This window comes from Symphodus melops (genome assembly GCF_947650265.1).
Source record: "Symphodus melops genome assembly, chromosome: 11".
NCBI lineage: Eukaryota > Metazoa > Chordata > Actinopteri > Labriformes > Labridae > Symphodus > Symphodus melops.
The window spans coordinates 16,113,447-16,135,772 of record NC_136701.1 but is presented as its reverse complement, the minus strand read 5'-3'; the positions used below and the strand labels follow the sequence as shown (position 1 = coordinate 16,135,772).

At 42.3% G+C, this 22,326-nt stretch overlaps 1 protein-coding gene across 2 annotated transcripts in view; it reads left to right on the top strand.

Annotated features, from left to right (window-relative positions):
* stk10 (serine/threonine kinase 10) overlaps positions 1-22,326 on the top strand; it is a 43,480-nt gene that overhangs the window by 2,273 nt on the left and 18,881 nt on the right. Inside the window, exons 1-5 of one of the 2 annotated variants that reach the window (XM_079355339.1) lie at positions 452-592; positions 12,279-12,443; positions 18,645-18,693; positions 19,430-19,579; positions 21,125-21,197. In XM_079355339.1, coding sequence (XP_079211465.1) covers positions 18,648-18,693; positions 19,430-19,579; positions 21,125-21,197 — 269 coding nt within the window. In that variant the 5' untranslated portion in view covers positions 452-592; positions 12,279-12,443; positions 18,645-18,647. Of the gene's footprint in view, positions 1-451; positions 593-12,278; positions 12,444-18,644; positions 18,694-19,429; positions 19,580-21,124; positions 21,198-22,326 lie in introns of those variants that run through there. The other variant, XM_079355338.1, reaches the window with a different exon arrangement.

Here is a 22,326-nt window from a genome sequence, read left to right as displayed (position 1 = left end):
CATGTGGTCTGCACATTGATTTACATAAATGTACCTTTTTAAAGGTTTCACTTGGCCTCTCAGATGAGACTGATGGAACTTGAGGTGTTTTTATTTTGCAGAAAAAATGAATTTGCCACGCTGCTCTCAGCTCCAAAGTTGTTCAAACTGTTTTTTTTTCAAACTGAAAGCCTTAAAGCAACAGTTGAGCTGCTGCTCATCGATCTGTCGGACGTCATCCTATTTGGCTACGCATTCTAGTGGCGTACGTATCCCCTCGATGTTTGCACTTTCTTACACAAATATACAGCCTCCGCTTTGGCTCCTGTTTCTGCCCCTCGAGTGCCTCGGAGGAAGTCAGATCCACACCTGCGTGTGTCAGATGTAGCAGGGAGGGCGGAGGGCGCCGAGTGGGAGCAGATGACAGCCAAGAGAGGAAGTCGTGGGACTTCTTCAGGGGGGGGGGGGACAGCTTCCTCTCGCAGCTCCTTATCCCCCTTAATTATCAGCACATCTGTGGGACGGGAGAGGCCTCGAGTGGTGAATCGCACATGTTTTTCCGTTGTTCAAAGTGTGTGATAGAGAAGGCGTATAGAGGGGAGGAGAGTAAAATGTGAGTGAAACTGTTGGGGGTGTGAGACCAAATGTAAAGTTGAGAAGGACACAGATAGTGTTTTTATAAAAGCTAAAATCCTATCATGTAGTACATGGCAGTGGATTACCGCTCTGGAAACCTAATCTGTTCTCGATTTCGTTCAGAAATAGATGCTGCCTCACCCTAACCCTAAGAATGTGTAAGTAATGAATTTAATGTAAAGCAGCCCCTCAGCTGTTAAAGTACAACAGCAGTAAAACACAGTATCTGTTTGTTGGTATAGCCTTGCTGTGTTAGCACACAGCTAACTGAAATGCAGCTTCCTTTTTTTGGAGTTGTTCATAAACTGCTGCTTTTATTTTCACATGAAGCTGTTTGGTTTACAATTGAACATTTTTCAGACAAAGCTCATAACCGTGCAAAACAGCACAACTTTTTTTTTTTTTTTTTTTTTCAAGATTTATTTTTGGCCTTTTTGCCTTTTATTATAGAGGAAAGTGGACAGAGGCGGAAATCAGGGAGAGAGAGTGTGGGTAGTGACATGCGGTTAAAGGAGCCACAGGCCGGACGTGAACCCGGGCCGCCCGCGTGAGGACTGAGCCTCAATACATGGGTACGCGTGCAGTGCCTCTGTGCCACCAAAACACCACAACTTAACTTTAACCCTAGACCCTCTCCACTTTCTGCTCATGACAGATGAACGTGTCACTTCCTGTTCCCTCAGTGTGTCAAAGGATGCTTTCTGTGCTATGCTTTCCGAGCTGTCTGTGCATGCTTGCACTCGTTGGAGAAGTGTGTGAAGGTGTGCGGCCGAAGCATGAAACGGAGAAGTTGCATGGTTCCCCCTCTCTAATTAATAGGCCGCGTGCCGCTGAGCACATTACCCTGCTGTTGCCGCTGAACTGTTTCCATAGACGCACACATGCTGTGAGGTTACACTCTGTCACACTCCCATTGTGAGTTGGAAACTCGGGCCATTTTATCGCCGTAGATGTGTAATGTGAAAGACAGTGTGCTTAACCTGGACTTAAACTCTGCAGGGAACTTTGACATGGTAACGGTACAGAAATGAACTTGTACTGTTTGAGATCAGTTTAAATAAAATTCAGCTTCCAGTCGTTCTTTACTCTGCGAACCAGGATTATACCTTTCAGTCTTTTTTGTGTTAAGACTATCCATTATCCATCCATTATCTACACCGCTTGTGGGGTCGTGTGGCTGGGGCCGATCCCAGCTGTCATTAGGCGAGAGTCGGAGCACACCCTGAACTGGTGGCCAATCAATCACAGGTCTGACAAATGGAGACAGACACACTTTCACACTTACACTGACAGGCACCGATTTCTAAAATCTCTCCCGTGTGTTTTCAAAACTAATTTTAAGATTCTTTTATTGGTTTTTAACGCTCTTAATAGTCTTACTCCCACTTATTTATCCCATTTGCTTTTAACTTATGAGCCTACCAGAGCCTCCAGGTCTTCAGGAAGTGGTCTTTTAGTTGTTCCACATGTCCAAACTAAAACCTATGGCGAGGCCACGTTTTATTACAACGGCCCTCGTCTGTGGAACAGTTTACCTGGAGACCTGAGGGCAGAACACGACGTAAACCGTTTTAAAAGCAAACTCAAGACCTACCTTTTTCAGTCTAGCGATTTAACTCAATCTCATTATCTCAATTACCGGTAGTTTTATTACATTTTTAACCTCCAGTGTTTCCTCATTGAACTATTAATGATGGAGTTTCCTCGGTCCGTCAGTACCTGTTTTAATCTCGTTATTTTACCTTAGTATTTAAATTGTGGGATGGAGTTGGGGAGGGAGTTGTTTTTGCTGTTTGATTTTTTTTAATGATGTAAAGCACTTTGTGATGCATCTTTGTATAAAAGGTGCTGTACAAATGAAGTTTCACTGATTGATTGACATGTCTCTGCAATTTCGTGCCACCAGTAGAAGGAAGCTGGAGTACCTGGAAGGGAACCCATGGACACATTTGGGGAACACAGAAAGGCCTTGCCTGCTGAGGGATTCAACCAGCAACCAAACTTTTGCACCATCTTGCAGCCCAGACTGGGGATTTCAAACACTTTTAGTTGTCTCATTGAATGCACAAAAGGGACTTATACTGCTGCCCGGAGTACATGTGGGGACGATTGGAAGTCACACAGACGCACATGGTAGCAATCTGTTTTCTTCCTGTCTAACGCGCCGTTAATGTCAAAATGTCTGGTTGGATTAAGGCCCGAGAAAATGACATGGTTAATGTGAGGTCAAATATGAGGGGATAGACTTCTACCTTTGATTACAGACAATATAATAACTCTTCTGGGGCGAATTGTTGTTTGGACTACTCCTTGTAAAACTTTTGTTTGTTGTACTACATGACTAAAGGTTCTTTCTCCGAGTGTCTCGTAATGTTAGGGTAGGAGCTCTACAGTTACCTGAAACCACTAAGGAAGGCAGACACTGAAGGGTTGCTTGTTTGCAGGATGAGATGAGTGACAAAGCATTTCATTTTTGATGCCTTTGGTATGAGAATTTTATTTTTGTTCAAGGATGTAAATTCTGCAAAGAAAAAAAGAAAAAAAAAGCATGAAGTGTTTCAAGAGTATGTCCGCTTACCAGATGTTGAAGAGGAACTTGAATGCACTGTGTCACTAACAGGAAAGAGGTGTTGAATGTCTATAGCCATGACAGATGGTGGAATGAAAAGCTTATGGAAAAAGATACTCGGAACACGATTATCTTCTTCGGTCAAGTGAAAGATGAAACACTGTTGGGGTCAGAAGTGAGGAGGAGAGGGAGGAGGAGGAGGAGGAGGAGGAGGAGGGGGCACAAGGTTGCAACATCCTCTTTGCGATTGGAAGACCACGAGGTTCATGTCGAAAGCTACTGTCATGGCAGTGCCACAAAGACGTTACTTCACTGAGACAACCGTCAAGAGCTGCCGACGCTCTGGGTCTAATCTCACGGAGCAGCTGTGCTGACAGTGACTGATAGGAGCCGTGACACGGTGGGCGTGTCCTTCGTCGGTGGGATGACAGGGTTTGTGGCAGAAAGTGTGTCCCTCTGTGCTTACAGGCGTTTGCAGCTGCTTGAAAATGACCAGGGTCCGACTTGAGATCATAAAACTTTTGATTACACCGACAAAAAACATTACAATCAATGCAGTCACAAAACACTCACAGTGGCCGAACATTTTCACTTGGTAATTTTCTTCATTGGTCTTGTCAGCCATTTCACAAGCTGTCTCAGGTTGGTTTTTGGTTTTGGTTAGCGAGCTGTATCCATGTCAGCGGGAACTCTAATGTGTTGCAACTTTTCTGCAAACTGTATACAGGAAAGATGTCCCCTCTTGTGAGATCAATGCTGTGACATATGCTTCACAAGGTCTTGAATGAGTTTGGCTGCACGATCAGAGAGAATGTAAGCCAGTGGTTTCTTTTGTGTTGTCGTTCCTTTCTTTGCTCGCAGTGGTGTATGTCATGATTTCCTGCCTCACTGACCTGCTTTGGTTCATCTGACTGTGTTCACTTGGAAGGTGTTTTTTTTTTTTTTTTTGAATGTGGGACATTTTTGCGATGTTGATTGAAACGTCCACATTCCAAGTTGGTCCGTTGCCCAGTCTCTGGGTTGAACTCTGTGCTGTGACGCCCAGTGACTTTTCTGTGTGTACATTTAAATGCGGACAGAGAGAGTTAGCGACATTTACTTTTGAAGTCACAGGTACCATCATTTAGGTGTGCTTTTCAGATGTGGCCCTTCATTCTCACACAGCACCAACAACTGACATTCTCCCCAGACGAAGAACAAGGGTCGCTTAGGCAACAACTATTTTGTACCATGTTTTGCTCTTTTGGGTGTAGTGAGTAATACCTGATGGCCTAAGATGAGCATTTTAATCTTTTGATGAAGTCAAATCTTTCTAATCTGAATATGTGCTTGTTCAAATGTAGGGCACGTTCTTTGTGAATGAATCAAAGTGAAACTAGGTAGGCATGTCTTCTCCTGCCTCCGCGGCTATTAAACACCCTTCATGGACTGAAAGTCTACACGAGTTTTTTTTTTTCACATTCGTTTTCCAACGTCCTACTAAAACCTGTAGCCAATTCACATTCTTTTCTTGCGCACCTTGCTTCTTGTGAATGAGAGATCATCACGCCCACAGGCGTCTCCTGTCAGAGCGGAGCTTTTATCAGCTGCCATCATTATGCAGGAGCTGAGAACCACATTCCTGTTTCTTAGACACACGAGGAAAGCTTGACGGAGCAGTGGAGGTTTAAAGGTTTATGATGGGGCAAAGGTCTTGAACATAAACATTCCCCCTAAAGGGAGGGTGTGGAGTTCTGTGTGTGTGTGTGTGTGTGTGTGTGACTGTAACGCAGCATTTAAGAAGAGAACTTGCGTGTCCCAAGCGGTATGGTTGTTCAACCTGTAGGTGATCGACCTCAGGGACAGTTCTGTGTTTTCAGTTACAGAAGGTCATCTGGTCCATTGACATCATGATTAATCATTCAGAGTTATTTTTAAAGATAGCACCGTTGAAGTAATTTCTTAAAATGAAAAAAAAAAGGTGTCATTGCCTTACCTCTCCTCTGTCTTTTTTTCCGCGCTGTACTTTTTAGCAAACACGCCCACAGTGCTCATTAAGCCAACATGGACACGGCATTTAACATTATAATTACCAGCGTGATTGATTTGGAAAAGTCTGTTTTTAAAAAAAAAAAAAAAAAAAAAAAAAAGGTTTAACCTCTTTTTATATGTTGTGTGTTTTTTGTGTTTACGCTGGCAGTGTATACAGTGTGTTTGTGTACCGACACGTGGCTCTCCTAACATCTGCTTTTCTCTGAGAAGCCGGGTGCTGTGCTCGTCTGTCATGGGTGACGTGCTGCAGACGGACTGTTACTGAAAGCAGAAGGGTAAATAAACGTGATCGTTTCGAGGGTGACGTACAGGCCGAGCAGAGACGACAGGAAAAACTTGGTGCGGGGGACAAAAGATGGATAGTTTCACTGACTATTAAACAGGCAAAGAGAAGAAGAGGTGTGCTGTACAAGTGAGAGAATATGTGGATATTTTGAAATGAGACGTTCATGGTGCTTTTCTCAGTTCCATAAAATAAAGGACTTGGGATCCAATTATTAATTCGTATTAGATTGAGCTGCATTGTACTGACTCTATTTAAAATAAAAGCCGAAGTATCAACACTCTTACTGGATGATCTTGTAAAAAAGAGATCCACACTTCTGAAAATGTTCATGAATTCAGAGAAAAAGAATTTGAGTTGAGGTGCAAATCACTCATTTCCTCTTTTGAACATGATTTGATTCTTTGTTAGTTTGGGTCCGAGCGTTTCACCTCTGTATTTGTCAAATCGTGTGTTAAACATTAAATGTTCCCACTGCAAGAAAAAAAACAAGTTGTTTGGAACTATCGCATTTGGTTAATCCAGCATTTGTACTGTAGGCGTTATATTCAAGGGCTGTTGCCCCTAGGTTTACAGCTTTCGTTTCATGCACCCCCCCGTAATGTAATGGTAGGGGAAAGTGTACATTATTAGCTATAACCTGGAGTCACATACAAAGGCCAGCTGTCTATAAGCACTATCAATTCTGTCTCCGAAGAGTGTGAATGCATCTCTTTCTGTGCCTGATGGGGCCCTCCAGATAATCCCTTTTCAATAAACCACATGAAAGCAAAACCAACACTTCATAGCAAAAAAAAAAAAAAAAAAGAAGGACCACGCAGAGATCTTGTGGTGTGAAAACTTGAGAAATGGAGCAGAAACGAGTCCTTCGAATCGCCATGGAAACCAGACCCAAACAAAGCCGAGGACTGTTGTTTGGTCGTGGAGTGAATGGTAAGGAGTCAGGGGATTAGAAGCTGTGACGTGTTGTTTTCCTTTAAGGATATGTCCAGCACCTATAGAACACTGCCTGTAATACTGTGTATAAATATGGACGATTAGTCGCCATCTCCTCCCGTTGAACAAGAATGAAGCCAAAAATACTTCCTGCGATGGGTGCTGAGATAATGCTCTGGCTCATTTGGGGCCAGAGATGTTGCAGTCGACTTTGGATGATTGGGCCACGCTCCGCTTGTTCTTCTACTCAACTCGTGGCTAAAAGGGCAGAGATTCCTCAGGTCTGCGCGATCTACACCAGAGCAGGTTCTTCTGCCTGTTCGAAGCTGACACCCGTCGTGATGCAAAGTTCAGTGACTCTTGTGTTAGTATTCATTACATTTCACCCACCTTTCCTCCTCTACTTTTGCTAATCCAGTCCACACAGCGCCACAGGAGCAGCATTTAACAACGGAGCTGTCAATCATGGCATTATCCCTCTGTTCAGCTTCAAATAACCAATACAATCTAAACTGCTCAGAAAGTTGGACTGTGTTCATGTGACTTATATTACAGTCAATTTGTTGGAGTTTTTTTTGACTCCATTTGAACTCTTGATCCCGGTTAATCGACGATGACGATGCTTGACTTACAGATCATCAGGAGGCGTGCGTTTCATTTGAGTAACACCGTCTCTCTGCTCGCCTCTACGGTTACCTATAACATGATTCAGAGCGGAAATTTGAACATACTTTCATCTTTTATCTCTTAGAGGAATGATCGGAGTTTCCAGCCTTTTCTATTCATCCATTCATTCTCAGATGGGATGTCTGGCAGTTATAGTTGTACATGCTATGATACTGCAGGTTAGCTTGAAGCTTCATATTTCCTCTCGTTTTACAACGCATGACATGATGTCCAGGGTAAAATCAGACTTTTATGAAATATCTTTTATTGAGAAAATATTCCTTTTTGCTTCCTTCAAATGCTGTGACATAAAGTGTACAAGTGCGTCAATGATTCCAAAATGTCAGAAAACATTTCCATGCTAAAAAACAAAAAAAAACAAGTTTAGGCTACTTGCTGTTGAGTTTTAAGGAAGAATGATCCCACCTTCTTGAACCATTTCCTGATTTGTGCACGTACGCGCAAACGACAAATACTTCCAAACATCCAGACACACACACACTCTTGTGATGTCTTGGAGGAAGTCAGGGGTTCCCACGTGAGAGACACAATGAGGCGCCTCGCTGTAATTTCCTCTCTGTGCGGTGTATACAGTCGTGAAGGTGCACACACGTAAACAAACAAGCATGTTTTGCAGACTACACTTGAGGACCTTCTTTGACGCAATGCATTCCTGGCTCCTCACAAAAAAATGCACCATTTATAAATGCACAAGTTCCCTCTGTCTCTAGTACCCTCTTTGTCCACTCCCTAAACCATCTGAAGGCCGGGAGCGCATTCCTTAGCTGTGTTCCCACTGAGATGTAAAAGTCGTGTGTGTGTGTGTGTTGGGGGGGGGGGGGGGGGGGGGGGATGTATTGTGAATGTCCTTCTTAAACTGGGTGAAGGAGCTGGCCACAAAAAAACGACAGAAACCGATGACAACCATCAGGCTGTTAGGTAGCCATCATTCGTTATGCTTGTTAATCTGACGCATGATAAGATATGAAATAAAAAAAAAAAGTTTCGTGTTTTGTATTGTTTGTTTTTAACCCTGCTTCTGAGGTGCCTATAAATTAATAAATGTATGATTATTATTATTCACAAGGAGCGCATTTGATCAGAGAGGAGGCGAAAGGAGAGAATCTATAAGTTAGTTGTCATGGTGCCCAGTTTTTTCTTCGATTAATTTTTGGTGTCTATCACATCTATCAAAGAGGATGGTGGAGAGAATGACAAAAAGGCAAAGTGCTGAGGGTGAGAGTGGAAGCTGCCCGCACTTTGATGACTTTAGCCTCTGCAAAAGGACTTTTCATTGCCCCATCATAGCAAGTTAAATGCACCTCGTGTGTTCAATATAAAATCGTCAGTTTTTTCTAGATTTATTGTTGGGCTTTTTATGTCCTTAATTTTTAGACACGGAACAGTTGATAAATCCAGAAATCAGAGAATGACAGACAGCAGGGAATGACATGCAGGATGATGGACTCAAAGCTGGGTCGCCCACCTCGACAGCCACAGCCTCTATACATGGGCGCACCAAGAACTAGGTTACCAGCGCCCATTTACAGAGTACATTGGGGAACATAAGATAATCTCTAATGTTGTCTTTGTGTCGGTTAGCATAATTTTGTTTTCTTTTCCGTCCTCTTTTTTTTTTTAATCTGTAGCGTAAATGGCAGAAGAAAAAATGTTAAGCTAGCCTTGTCATATATACTGCTTTATGTCTGTAGCCACCTCAACTGGAAATCAGCCCCTACACAGTAAAGATGTGGAGACTGACAGTCTCGGTGCAGGAGCGGAGCGACTAGCAGAAAGCTGAGATGTTCGCAGGGAAGTGAAAGTGTCTGGTGTCTCTGTTTACTGTCGGGGCTTGTTAACCAACTGACTGATGGTTTGATGGCAGGAGGAGACGTCCTGTTGACTCACACTTTGAGTTGCTCTGGTGGTGAGGGGAGGGGCGGGGGACAGTTCTATTTGACAAAGTCACACAGGCACACATAGTTTCAGTGTTTTTTTTGTTGTTTTTTTTTTCTCGGACTAAGATGACTTGGAGACTGTGCTTCGATTTGTTTAGTCAGATGTTTTCCCACAGCCTGTGTAAAGCGTGGTGGAAGCGTTACAGCAGGCTGGTTTAGTCTGCCATGTTTCTACAGGTCGATGAGTGAACACAAGTATGCACACAGTAATGGTGTGTCTCCTTCTATTCCTAAAACATGACATGTCACTGCCCACACAAGTTTTCTCATCGTTGCGTCAATGTTGAAACTGACTGTTGCCTTTGATTAATTTCACACATTTATCTTTCTAAGAGGGATTCTGTTAAATTCATAAATACAATTTAAACCATTTCATGTATTTTACCGGAGTTAGCTCGGAGCGTATCGCCGTTTATTGTCCGACAGCAGGGCCCATCCATGAAGTGACGTATCTGTACATTTCAAACACACATACACACAGAAATGACAACATGTTAATAATGACTATAAAGCTACAGACAGAACGTGTACCATGTAGCTCTCCGTCTAATGAGACTGTAGTTGTCAAAAATCTGCAGTATTAGAGCGTCCTCTTGACGTCGTCTTTGTGTGACGTGTTTTTGACAGTAGTGCATCTTGGAAATCAACAGTTTGACTGTTTTTAAATTTAAAGTGCATCTCTGGTCTTGCTGGTGCATTTACGGACCTACATGTGTTGTTTTTTTTTTCCTGCAGGCGAACATTTATCCACATAATCTCATCAGTCAGCATTCACAACATTCTGTCTCCTTTTGTTTCGTTCGCTCGTCTTTCACTCTGCTTGTTCTGGAAACCGTCGAAAACACCCAGAGTGACTCAAACAGCAATCTCTCCATGTTTACGTTCAGTTCCCTCTATTACTCAGGATTTCTAGGAATTCTGCGTCTCTGTGTGTGTCCTTTTAGTCGCCACACTGATACTTGAAGCTTTTTGTGGTTCCTTCTTTCCCCCAGTTACTGCAGGGAGGGTGTGGAGTTTCCTGTTTTGTCTCTAAATGTTAGTCAACATTTTAATTGCTGTGAAAAGGTTCTTTACATTTTGGATTCATGTTGGTTGCAAGACCAAATTTGTAGTCTGGGTTCCATCATTTCAAATTTATATTATCTTCCCACAGTATTAGGGGGCAGCACTGTCGAGGTGCCCTTGAGCAAGGCCCCGAACCTACACCAGCTCAGGGGGCGCGTCCCATGGGGGCAGCCGCCGCACTCTGACATCTCTCCATTAATGCAGGTCGTGCGTGCGCGCGCATGTGTGTGTGTGTGTGTACCCCTCTAAAAATATATATATATATATATATATATATATACACTCAACAAAAATATAAACGCAACACTTTTGTTTTTGCTCCCATTTGTCATGAGATGGACTCAAAGATCTAAAATTCATTCCAGATACACAATATTACCATTTCTCTCAAACATTGTTCATAAATCTGTCTAAATGTGTGATAGTGAGCACTTTTGCTTTGCTGAGACAATCCATCCCACCTCACAGGTGTGCCACATCAAGATGCTCATCAGACACCATGATTAGTGCATAGGTGTACCTTAGACTGTCCACAATAAAAGGCCACTCTGAAATGTGCAGTTTTGTCTCACAGCAAAATGCCACAGATGGCGCAAGCATTGAGGGAGCGTGCAATTGGCATGCTGACAGCAGGAATGTCAACCAGATCTGTTGCTCGGGCATTGAATGTTCATTTCTCCACCATAAGCCGTCTCCAAAGGCGTTTCAGAGAATATGGCAGTACATCCAACCGGCCTCACAACCGCAGACCACGTGTAACCACACCAGCCCAGGACCTCCACATCCAGCAGGTTCACCTCCAAGATCGTCTGAGACCAGCTACTCAGACAGCTGCTGAAACAATTGGTTTGCATAACCAAAGAATTTCTGCACAAACTGTCAGAAACCGTCTCAGGGAAGCTCAACTGCATGCTCGTCGTCCTCATCGGGGTCTTAACCTGACTCCAGATCGTCGCCGTAACAGACTTGAGTGGGCAAATGCTCACATTCGATGGCGTCTGGCACGTTGGAGAGGTGTTCTCTTCACGGATGAATCTCGGTTTACATTGTTCAGGGCAGATGGCAGACAGCGTGTGTGGCGTCGTGTGGGTGAGCGCTTTGCTGATGTCAATGTTGTGGATCGAGTGGCCCATGGTGGTGGTGGGGTTATGGTATGGGCAGGCATCTGTTATGGACGAAGAACACAGGTGCATTTTATTGATGGCATTTTGAATGCACAGAGATACCGTGATGAGATCCTGAGGCCCATTGTTGTGCCATACATCCATGAACATCACCTCATGTTTCAGCAAGATAATGCACGGCCCCATGTTGCAAGGATCTGTACACAATTCTTGGAAGCTGAAAATGTCCCAGTTCTTGCATGGCCAGCATACTCACCGGACATGTCACCCATTGAGCATGTTTGGGATGTGCTTGACCGGCGTATACGACAGCGCGTACCAGTTCCCACTAATATCCAGCAACTTCGCACAGCCATTGAAGAGGAGTGGACCAACATTCCACAGGCCACAATTGACAATCTGATAAACTCTATGCGAAGAAGATGTGTTGCACTGCATGAGGCAAATGGTGGTCACACCAGATACTGACTGGTTCTGAGTCCCCAGACCCTCAATAAAGCAAAAACTGCACATTTCAGGGTGGCCTTTTATTGTGGACAGTCTAAGGTACACCTATGCACTAATCATGGTGTCTGATGAGCATCTTGATGTGGCACACCTGTGAGGTGGGATGGATTGTCTCAGCAAAGCAAAAGTGCTCACTATCACACATTTAGACAGATTTATGAACAATGTTTGAGAGAAATGGTAATATTGTGTATCTGGAATGAATTTTAGATCTTTGAGTCCATCTCATGACAAATGGGAGCAAAAACAAAAGTGTTGCGTTTATATTTTTGTTGAGTATATATATATATCAAAAACATATGTTGAATGAGGTGTTTCTGCGGTTCTTTTTTTTTCACACCCTGTTTATATCACACAGCTGCACCCTTTATCAGCTCTGCTATTTATGGCTCCTGTAGTTTCGCCGTGGAAAGACTGAGCTTAAAAAGGAGGAGCTAAAATGCAAGAATCAATTTTTACTGCCCTTGCTTGTGCATGCTGAATTATATATTCTAACTCTCTGTTGTTGTTGTTTTTTTTTTCAGGCCAGGAACAAGGAGACAGGAGTTTTGGCTGCAGCAAAACAGATCGAAACAAAAAGCGAAGAGGAGTTGGAGGACTACATTGTCGAGATTGACATCCTGGCTAAATGTGACCACCGCTACATCGTGAAGCTGCTTGATGCATTTTACCATGACAACAAACTGTGGGTAGGTACCACAAACATCCGGTTAAGACAGCCAACATCAAGTGTAAACCACATGACTTCAGTTCTTCTCTTTCTTTTTCCTCCTCCTTCGCCTCCCAAATATAGAATAAGCATAGAACAGTTTGCACATTACACTCAGTGGAAAAAAAAAAGAGAATGACAATCAATCGATTAGACCTAAAGTTTGTGCTGCTGCATTAGAACACAGAGTAGTACAGAATAATTGACTACATGGAAATTATCTTCTGTCTACACCATCCTCAAAAGTTGTATTGTGTAATCTGTAGATCTTAACAGCATGTTTTCTTTTCATCTTTCCCAAACTGAATCACAACACACAAACCTGAAAGATCAGGAAGTACTCGTTCACACAGAACTTTTGACCTGATGTGTTGGCAGCCTTGTAAGATGTTTCTGTCACTGCCTCATTATTGTGCTGAATCAAAATCTAATCTCCTGCTTATGAAGACTCTGTTGAGAGAGAAAGAAGAAAAGAAAAAAAAAAAAGGATTGCAAATGGAAGTGATCACATAAACCCCCCCCCCCCCAGGGATGGCAAAATCATCAGAAATGAGCCAATCCTCACCCTGGTGTTGCAGCAAGACTGAGGCTGGGTTTCAGTTCAGTGTGTTTTGCTCTCAAGTTGTTTCGCCTCCCCGCGCTCGCTCGCTCGCTCGCTCTCTCGCTCACTGGGTCAAGTGTACAACTCCCTCTGTAATCTCTCACTTTGTCTGGCCAAGTCAAATAATAGTGACCTCATGCTGGGACTCGGCCTTGAATTTCTAAGGGATTAGACTAAAGATAGTTGTGTCAGTATTTTTTTAACCTTCAGCCCGCCATATTATTATAAAGACAACATTTAGATCTGGTGGTGTCTTTTAATGTAGGGACATCATTAGGATTAAGTGAATTAAGCGAGTAAAGTCCCATCTTCAGTTATGGAAACAGCAGAAAATGTTGTGTTTATTGTTTCAGTTTGGCTTACTTGTGAATTTGCCAGCGCTTGCTACAGGTTCAGGTTATTACAGCAAACACTGTAAAAAAAACAAAAAACAATACGCAAGCGTGTGCTGCAGTAGTGTTGTATTTCAGGTTTCACACAAACACCTGCAGCTCACAGTAAAGTCGTGTACCCTGCTGAGTCACCATGCAGCTCTTCATCTTACAGTTCCTTTTTTTTAAAGCCAAAAAATATCAAATATCTATCTTGTTGGACAAATTCTTAAAGTTCAACTCTGGATGTGTTCTAGTTAGCACTTCACCACGACTCTATGTTTCACCAGTTGGTCGCTTTCATCGGGGAATATTTGTAGTTTAATTCAACCGGGATTAGCAGTGCAGTTGTTATGCATGTTGTTAAGAGGGCAAACAATACAGTCAGGTCTTTATCTATAAGATTAAGTTTTGCTGCACTACATGCTCTACATTGTTCTCCTCTAAGGACATCGAGTTTAGCAAAAGGATACATACTGAACAGAGGAAGAAACATTTAAAAACAAAACATAAAAAGACTTTTAGTCAAAGTCTCTGAGTAAAGCTAGTCATACTTGTTTTGGACGTTAGAATTCCTTCGTGTAGAACGCAAAGGTTCCCCATCACTCGCAGCCAGAGGCGTATGCTGATAAGTCACATGTACAAATAGTTCTTCCTGCAGCATTATGACCACAGGCTTCCTGTTTGTGTGTGGCTGTGACTTGAGAGTGTCACTTTTGGAGCTTTACTATCTCCTTTTCAGAGTCTTTGATTTTGATAATGTATTCTCCTACTTTAGGTATTAATCATAAGCGTTGAATAATTCTACACTATCTGTAATTCAGCCTGCATTGTAAGAGAAAGCATACTACCCTGTGGTAGCGTAGGAAATAATAACATCAACTAGGACAAAGTTAAGAAGCGATGCACAGTGAGAGTTAGCTAGAATCATCTTGGTAATTAGCTTTTTGGTTAGCGGTCAGGCCTCAGTTACCCCGGACTGGATGCACTGGGCCGTTGACTGACGTAGCGACCCACCCATTCTGCTTTCTACAGAGTGAGACAGTAATAGAGGAAGAAAGGAATGAAGCTAGAAGCAGAGAGAGAGAGAGAGAGAGAGAGAGAGAGAGAGAGAGAAAGACAGTGAAAGAAGGGCTGTTTGTTCCCTACCATGAACAATCTGCTCTGTAGGCTAGAAGGGGCAGCCAGACCCGCAGCGTGAGAAAAGGAGGGCCTTTAACATCCAGACAGAACCGCTGACATCAGCGTGCCGAGAAGGACGAAAAGTGAGGGAGAAGGAAAGAAGAGGGAGGAGGGCACTTAAGGCAGATAAGAAAGAGACGATAAACATGAAACAGAGTTCAACTCATCATTTAGAGGCAACGTTAAACCGGCATGTTTAAGGGTGTCCTAAACGCCAATAAAATTCATTGTCCAACTTTCATATAGTGATACCTATCTAGTGCAGCTTTACTTTGAAGTATCACCTTCACTTACTTCTGCTGCAACCTCAAAACTGATGAGCTATGGGTTTCTGCAGTGTTACTCTGGTTTATCTGCAGTAAAAAAAACCCTGCTTTGGAAGAGAATTTGCTTAGCAACATTTAATATGTTGCCACTTGCTTTGGGCACAACAAAGCACATTTGTCTTTGTACCATTTATGTTGTTCTGTTCGTCGAAAACTTAAAGGGCTTGTGCAGAATCTAACCAGCTTGGTAAAACTTGCACAGCATGCCTACAGTACATGCTAGATTCTAATGAATAAAGATATATAGAATGTTAGCCTAACATTTGGAGCCTCATGGTTAGGGTTGATGCACTTTTTCAGGGGCCTTGTTGCCAGTGAACAGCGGTGTTAATGGAATATGTTCCCTTTTACACTTTTGGTTTGAGTGGGTGAGTTTAAAGTAATCCTTTCAGTCGTACACAATACATGTGCATTTATCTCATTTTCAAATGAAGAGTTTAAGTTTAAAAGTACAACTTGTATTTGTACCAAATTCCCTTGAGAATTTCAAGTGTGTGTGTGTTATTTGTTCATAATCCTTTGTAAACTCTTATTTTGTTAAGGAAAAGACACAAATAATTTAGTTGCATGCTGCTAATTGTGACTGTCTTTTATTTGCATACAGTACTTTCAGTGGTTGCTAGGAGATTTATGATGACACAGAGAAGCAAATTGATTTGAAGTCAGTGTGTCGTGTGTTTGCTAGCAACACCTTATATACACAGAGCATTGGGACATTAGTCATGTTCATAGAGTGTCGGAGTGTAAGTGTGTCCCTTTGATTCACATTTAATTGTTTAGGGTTGCCCCAGTTGCTGTCACTGAAGTACAGATGGTTTCAAGAACGCCGCAATGTCAAAACCTTTGTCGTATTTTTTTTAAGTGAAGTGATGTGTTCTGGTGTTTTCACCTCCTTAGCTCTACCTGAGCTTCGTTTTTACCAACACTTTCTTTATTTCAAATCCTTAAAGAACCTTTTTTTTTTTTCAGTGGACTGTCTCTGATTTCCGCTTGTATATCTCTTAAATCATCTGAATCTCATTTAGAGAGAGAGAGAGAGAGAGAGAGAGAGAGACTGATTTGTGTGTAGACATGTTCAGCCCATAGAGGGTATTCTTCATATGCAGCCTGACCAGTTGGGCCACATTCTTATACGCAGCACATCATCAGGAATCCTTCTGGCAGGCTGCGGAGACACTGAGGAAAAGCATAAAGCAGTTGCTGCTGAGTCTGGCACACAGTGTAATGTACAGCTGTTTAGGTTGGGCGGTGCAGTGTGTTGTGTCAACCAAAGAACAGTTATTTTAAGCACACGAGAGAATTAAAGAAATGGGTGTTTGGCTGGTGGCGAGGTTGGATGGGGAACGGCCGAAATGTGTGATAAACCACATTAGTATAGTGTAATGGGCTTACATACGTGGTCGTATCAACATTTGCTCAACACTGGGAGGTAAACTGTTAAAAATAGACGTTGCTGACCTGGTTTCATTTGTAAGCCAACGTCTTTTTATTGGTCTGGGTTTAACATGCTAAAGTCAGGACAATACAAGGAATGCAGTCTGAGAAGTTTCTCCGTCTATGTTCTTGTCAATGCTGTCCTTCCTGGTTGAAAGTGGGCGTGTCGATTTGGGGAACTGATGATGTCACTCTCGATGTTTGTTTGACCCATCTTGATTTAAGAGTATAAAAATCTGAAGCTGAAAGCGACCAAGGCAGATGAGCTGAGTGTTTTGACACACAAATGCGTTCATGGGTGTCACTCTGATTAAAGAAAGGGCACATCTTGTCCGTCACATAGCAAGCTAATATGAGAGTTCTAGCAGCACAGCGTGAAGCGAACAGGCCAGACGACGTTTCCTCTGAATGTCATTAAAGTCGATGTGAAAAACACACAAAAAAACAAACTCTCAATCAGTCTGTCAATCTTTACAACATTGTTCCTGCTGGAGCTGCGTGCCAACGTTGACATTCCTCATCTTCCTAAAGTGTGTGTGTGTGTGTGTGTGTGTGAGTGACGTCAGGCGAGTGTGTTTGCACAGAGGTATGCATCGTTTGTGCACCTTTTTGTACTTTTTAATTCTCTGTGTGTCTTTGTCTGGACTGAAACTCCACACCCTGTCCAGTGCCAGGTTGCTGCTTTAACAGTGTTGTCATAGCAAGCAGTGGTTAAACGAGAGTGACATCACAGAGCAGGTATGCTGCATGTCATCTGTAGCTGACCTGTGACCACTGTCTATTGAAAGATGATCAGCAGCAACAGTGTGTCAGGAAATTCTATGGAAGTCTAGTTTTCTAATTTACCATTCAGAGCTTTTTAAAAAAAAACAATTTAATTTAACTTTTTAAAGATTTTTTTTGTATGTATGGATATTGTCGTGTGTCTTGTGTGTGCGTGTGTGTGTGTGTGTGTGAGAGACAGAGAGAGAGAGAGAGAGGAAATGAAAGTTGAATCTTAGAAGTTTCTTTTGCCAACAAGACATCCTTTCGATACTTTAAGCATGTTTTCCTCTCTGTTGTTTTCACATGACTGTTGAGCTGGTATTGCACTTTTGGCACCGTGTCCCAGGAGGTGCGTCTGTAGTTGCAGTCTGGCAGTTTATCACACACTTCAGGCCGAATCCAGCTGTGCGAAGTGTGTGTACTTCGTACATTCACCGCAGATGTTAGGGAGTGTTTGACTGAATGAGAGCAGTGGGGGAGGGGGGGGGGGGTTCCTTCAGATATGACGTACCAAAAACATTGCACGCTGACAGTACAGACAGAAATATGTGGATGTGTATCTACGATCTTGATGAAGACAAGAACACTCGTCAAAATACACATACTGTACACAAATCAACAACTTAGGTACATTTTCAGCTGTACAAATCAATAACTCAAAAAATTCAAAACTGCTACTGTCATGATGATATTACACACATGCTCAGTCACTCTTTTATTTGGTTTTCTTTATTAAATGTATCCACAAATGTTTTTTAATTTTCACCCAAAAAAAGTGAAAATTGGAATGCTACCCCGCCCTAGGTGTTTTTGTTTTTGTGCTATTCATAGTTGCTGGAGTTGTTTGTGCATGTTATTTATTAACTTGAGCTCATTTTACTGCTGCAGTTCATTTAAGGCTTTCCTGAACTACCTTCAGGTGTAAGTGCCAAAGCTGTATGGTCCACACGTGTGTTCCATGAGTCCAGTGAGAGGCGGTCGGAAATTCGTCAGCAGTACTTAAAAACATCAAGCAACTGCATGAAAAGGAAAAAAAAAAAGTTGATCAAAAAAAGAAAAAAGAAAAAAAAAAAAGTGGATTTTACGATTTTTAAACCCAGAGGCGGAATTCTTGTTTATGCTCTGACATGCTACTCGATGCACACATGCAGGACCGGTGAACATGTATTGAGTGTCAGATTGAGGAGGGGGCTGCGTACAGGTGGTGTCCCTGAGCTGTTGGAGGTGTGGTGCCTTTCTCAAGGACACCTTGGCAGCACTCAGGAAGTGAACTGGCGGCCAATCAGAACAAACGTTCATACTTTTGTCCTTACCTGGACTCAACTGTGGCGACCCTCCACTTCTCAAACCCAGGTCTCTACAGACTGAGCTCCCGCTGCCCCCATTATACCTTTTATGATAAATAAAGACAAATCCCTGAAGGTTTACTGCTGTCTGTTGTATGTTTATACTTGTGATAATCACTTGTGATAATGTAACCCTTTTCACCTCCTTCCCCCCAGATTATGATCGAGTTCTGCCCCGGAGGTGCTGTGGATGCCACAATGTTAGGTAAAGCCTCACTCTCTTTTGCTCTATGTTTTTCATAGCACTCCACCTCCCTCTCAGTCATAAGACTCGGGTTGTACATCAACAGCAGAGCTTAGAATAAACCTACACCTTCAGCAAAGACTCCGCTTCCATGCTGCTGTTTTAACACACCAGTCCCATAAAGTAAAGAATAAAAAAAAAAAACTGCATTGATAACGATGCTGTTTTAAATGCTCAGCACATGATCATTGTATTGAGAGCTCACTGTCCTGGTGTTGAATGCTTTAAAAGCAGTCAGAAAAAGTTGAGTCCTCCAGTGTGGGAACCCCCCCCCCCCCCCCCCCCACCCCCCCCCCCACCTCCCCCCGGTCTGTTTTCAGTGGGTAATCCACATCCTCCTAACAGTCTGAAGCCCCTCTGCAGCTAACCAAACACAGACACAGCAGAATAAAGTCTGCAGAGCTGAGCTGCCTCTGATGTGTCAAATCTTTTCTGATCTGGGTTTACTTATCCAGCAACCATATCTGAAAGACTTCACTGATATCTTCCACAGGTTTACCTTGTCTGTTTTCTCTCATGGAGTTCCCACACCAGATCAGTCGTGGAGACTTTGTGTTGCTGTGCTTGTCTGCAACTCAGACATGAAATGTGTCATACCAGCTTTTTTTTTTCCTTCTTTTTTTTTTTTTTTTCTCGCCTCTTCCTCAATTAAATCTCCATCTTCATTCCTCTGCTTCTGTCCCTCCTCCCTAATCAGAGCTGGACCGTGGACTGACGGAGCCGCAGATTAAGGTGGTTTGTCGCCAGATGCTGGAAGCTCTGGTCTACCTGCACAGCATGAAGATCATCCACAGAGACCTGAAGGCTGGAAACATCCTCCTCATGCTGGACGGGGACATCAAACTTGGTGAGGGATTTCATTATTATAGTTTTGCGAGCGTGTAAAGCTACAGGAAGATAATATTTAGCATTTCAAGCAAATCCTCCTGAAGTCTTAACATTGACCATATCAGTCATCTATACAAGTGCTACAAAAGCAGTGTGATACTCTTTTGGGATATTCTTATTTAAAATTCTAGAACTACAAAATGTCCCTTTTTATAAACGTGTTCATACACTGAATGCAATAATCCAGCAGGTTCATCCAAAATAAAATACGACGTGTTTCAACTAATTTAGAAAGTTGTGGTTTGATCAATTGTGTAGTCTGTCTCTTCATTTGCATCCCATCGCATCCCAAAGATAAAAAAACACTTCATAGCCAAAATGATGCGAGGAGAACTCACATATTTCCATTGCAGGTTACACACACACACACAGTGAGAGGCCCAGTCCCCCTCCTGTGCTGCTGTAGGAGGATCATAAGTGAGCGTTGCGTGGGAAAACTGCATGCTTCGAATTTTTGCATATTTTCATTTTATTGGATTTTTTTTGGAGAGTTCTCTTCATTCTTCACATTGCGCAGCTGGTTTGTAGTTCCAAGCTCATCGCCAGAGGGCTTGGATTTAAGTGTCATTTCCAGAAAAGGGAAATTGGAGCATAACAATACTGTACATATAAATATACATTTTCATGTTATTTTTTTTGTCATTGAAAATACTTCTGTTAAAACAAAGTCACATTGTCTTGACATGTATTTTCTGTAGCATAAAAAAATCAAAATGTCGGGCTCCCTGTCATTTTGCACTCAGTCGTAACCAACAAACCATAGATCTTCACTTTTGGGGGTCTAGTAGAGTGTTCATAGCTGCACTAACGTATATTTCAATTTTTATTAAAAAAAATGGTGAAATGAAAATGGCAGGAAAAAAGACTATTAACATGATGGGCCTATTCCCTGTTTCTTTATCAAAGCAATGATCATTAAACAAACCAAGACCAGTGCAGAATAGTCTCTTATGATGTAAAATGTGGTGTGCAGTAGACCTTTCATATTCTGTTTGTAGGAAGTAGAATTTCTTCCTGCCAAAGGTTTAGGCTGCAACCGTCCAAATGATACGTTTGACCAGGAAGTTGGAAACATTTGAATTGTAGTCTGCAAAACCGAGACAGTCACTTAAGTACCAGTAATAGAACTTGCCAGTTCGTAATTGAAGCAGTCAGTTTGCTGCCCTGTGACTTCAACGCTCAGGTCCCTGCCAAACACTTCTCAACCCTGAGCAAGCAGCAAGTAACATCCTTACTTCCACAGCAAAAAAAAAATGTGTGCAGCCCAAATGAAAACAACAGCCCTGTAATCTGAGGGCCACGCTGGGGAACAAGGGCAGCTTGTTTTGGGAAACGGGCCTGCCATAAATTCTGGCTTTGTATCTCTGCTCATTACGATGTCATGACAGTTTTACAGCCTACAAAACTATCTCTTTGATGTAAAGGTTTCAAGCTGGCTGCACTCCAAATGCATCTCGACAACTTCACCTGTCTCAACTCATGTTTTCTGTGTTCATTCATGTAGCGGATTTTGGAGTGTCGGCAAAAAACACCAAAACCTTACAAAGAAGAGATTCCTTCATTGGAACACCATACTGGTGAGTATTTGAAGCACAATGAGTTTTTAAAGCCTATTAAATCTACCTGTTTCGTATGAAATGTGCCATATAAATAAGGCTGACTTCACTATACTTGGACATTACGTTACATCAGTTCCCTGTTTAAGGCTTTAGCGATTTCTTCTAGGGCTTTCTCCTTTTATTTGGTAACACAGATAGATCTTTTGGCATTGTACAACATTAATTCTAAATATTTCTATATCCTCATGCATAGACTTACTGTAGATCTTTATTCTTACGTTATATCCCTTTACTTAGATGTTATATCGTTATATTCTGGGTAGGAGCAATTGTAACACTCCAACAAAGTCTTTCTGATTCTGGCATGTGGTAGAAATGACCATAGTGGAGTAGAATTCAGGTAATTTTAGATTTGTATTTCACACAGTATCAATGGTTTATTTCATTCATGTTTTTGTGGATACTGAATAAATCTCTCAACTGTGGTTTTTCCATTCAAAGCCAAAAATTCAGAGGCTTTAAGGAAAAGAGTTAAAGCGTGAAATGTGAAATGTTCCGTTATTTTTCTTCACGAGAAACTAAACGAGCAAAAAAACATTCACAAGGGCTTGGCTTGGCTCGGTGGTCAGAGCGTGCGTCCTCTGTTAGTTGGACTTCGACCTAGGCCCTTTGCTTCATGTCACTCTCCGCTCCCTCTCCTCCCAATGTTTTCTGTCTCTCTTCAGCAGCCATGTTCAGTAAAGACAGAAATGTTCCAATGAAAATGATAAAAAAAGCAACAACACATTAAACACATAAAAGCATTATGTTGTGTATACACACACACACACACACACACACACACAGAGCAGCAACTCAACCCAGAATTTTAAAGGGGTCATATTATACCCTTTTTTTCACCTTTTCAAACAGTCCCATGTGCTCTAAATGAAACATCTGTGCTGTGCTTTCATTCAAATGTAACAGGAATCAAGACCCAGTGGAGGTTTGTGACCCTGTTGAAAGCAGCTCTCTCAGAACGCTCTGTTTTGGTGTGTGTTTCTTTAAATGCAATGAGTCCCCCTGACGTTTCCTGGTAGACATCACTCCCCTGTAGAGAGAATAAAAATGGCAGACCTGTCCAAAAGTGTTAGTCCAGGCTGGAGGT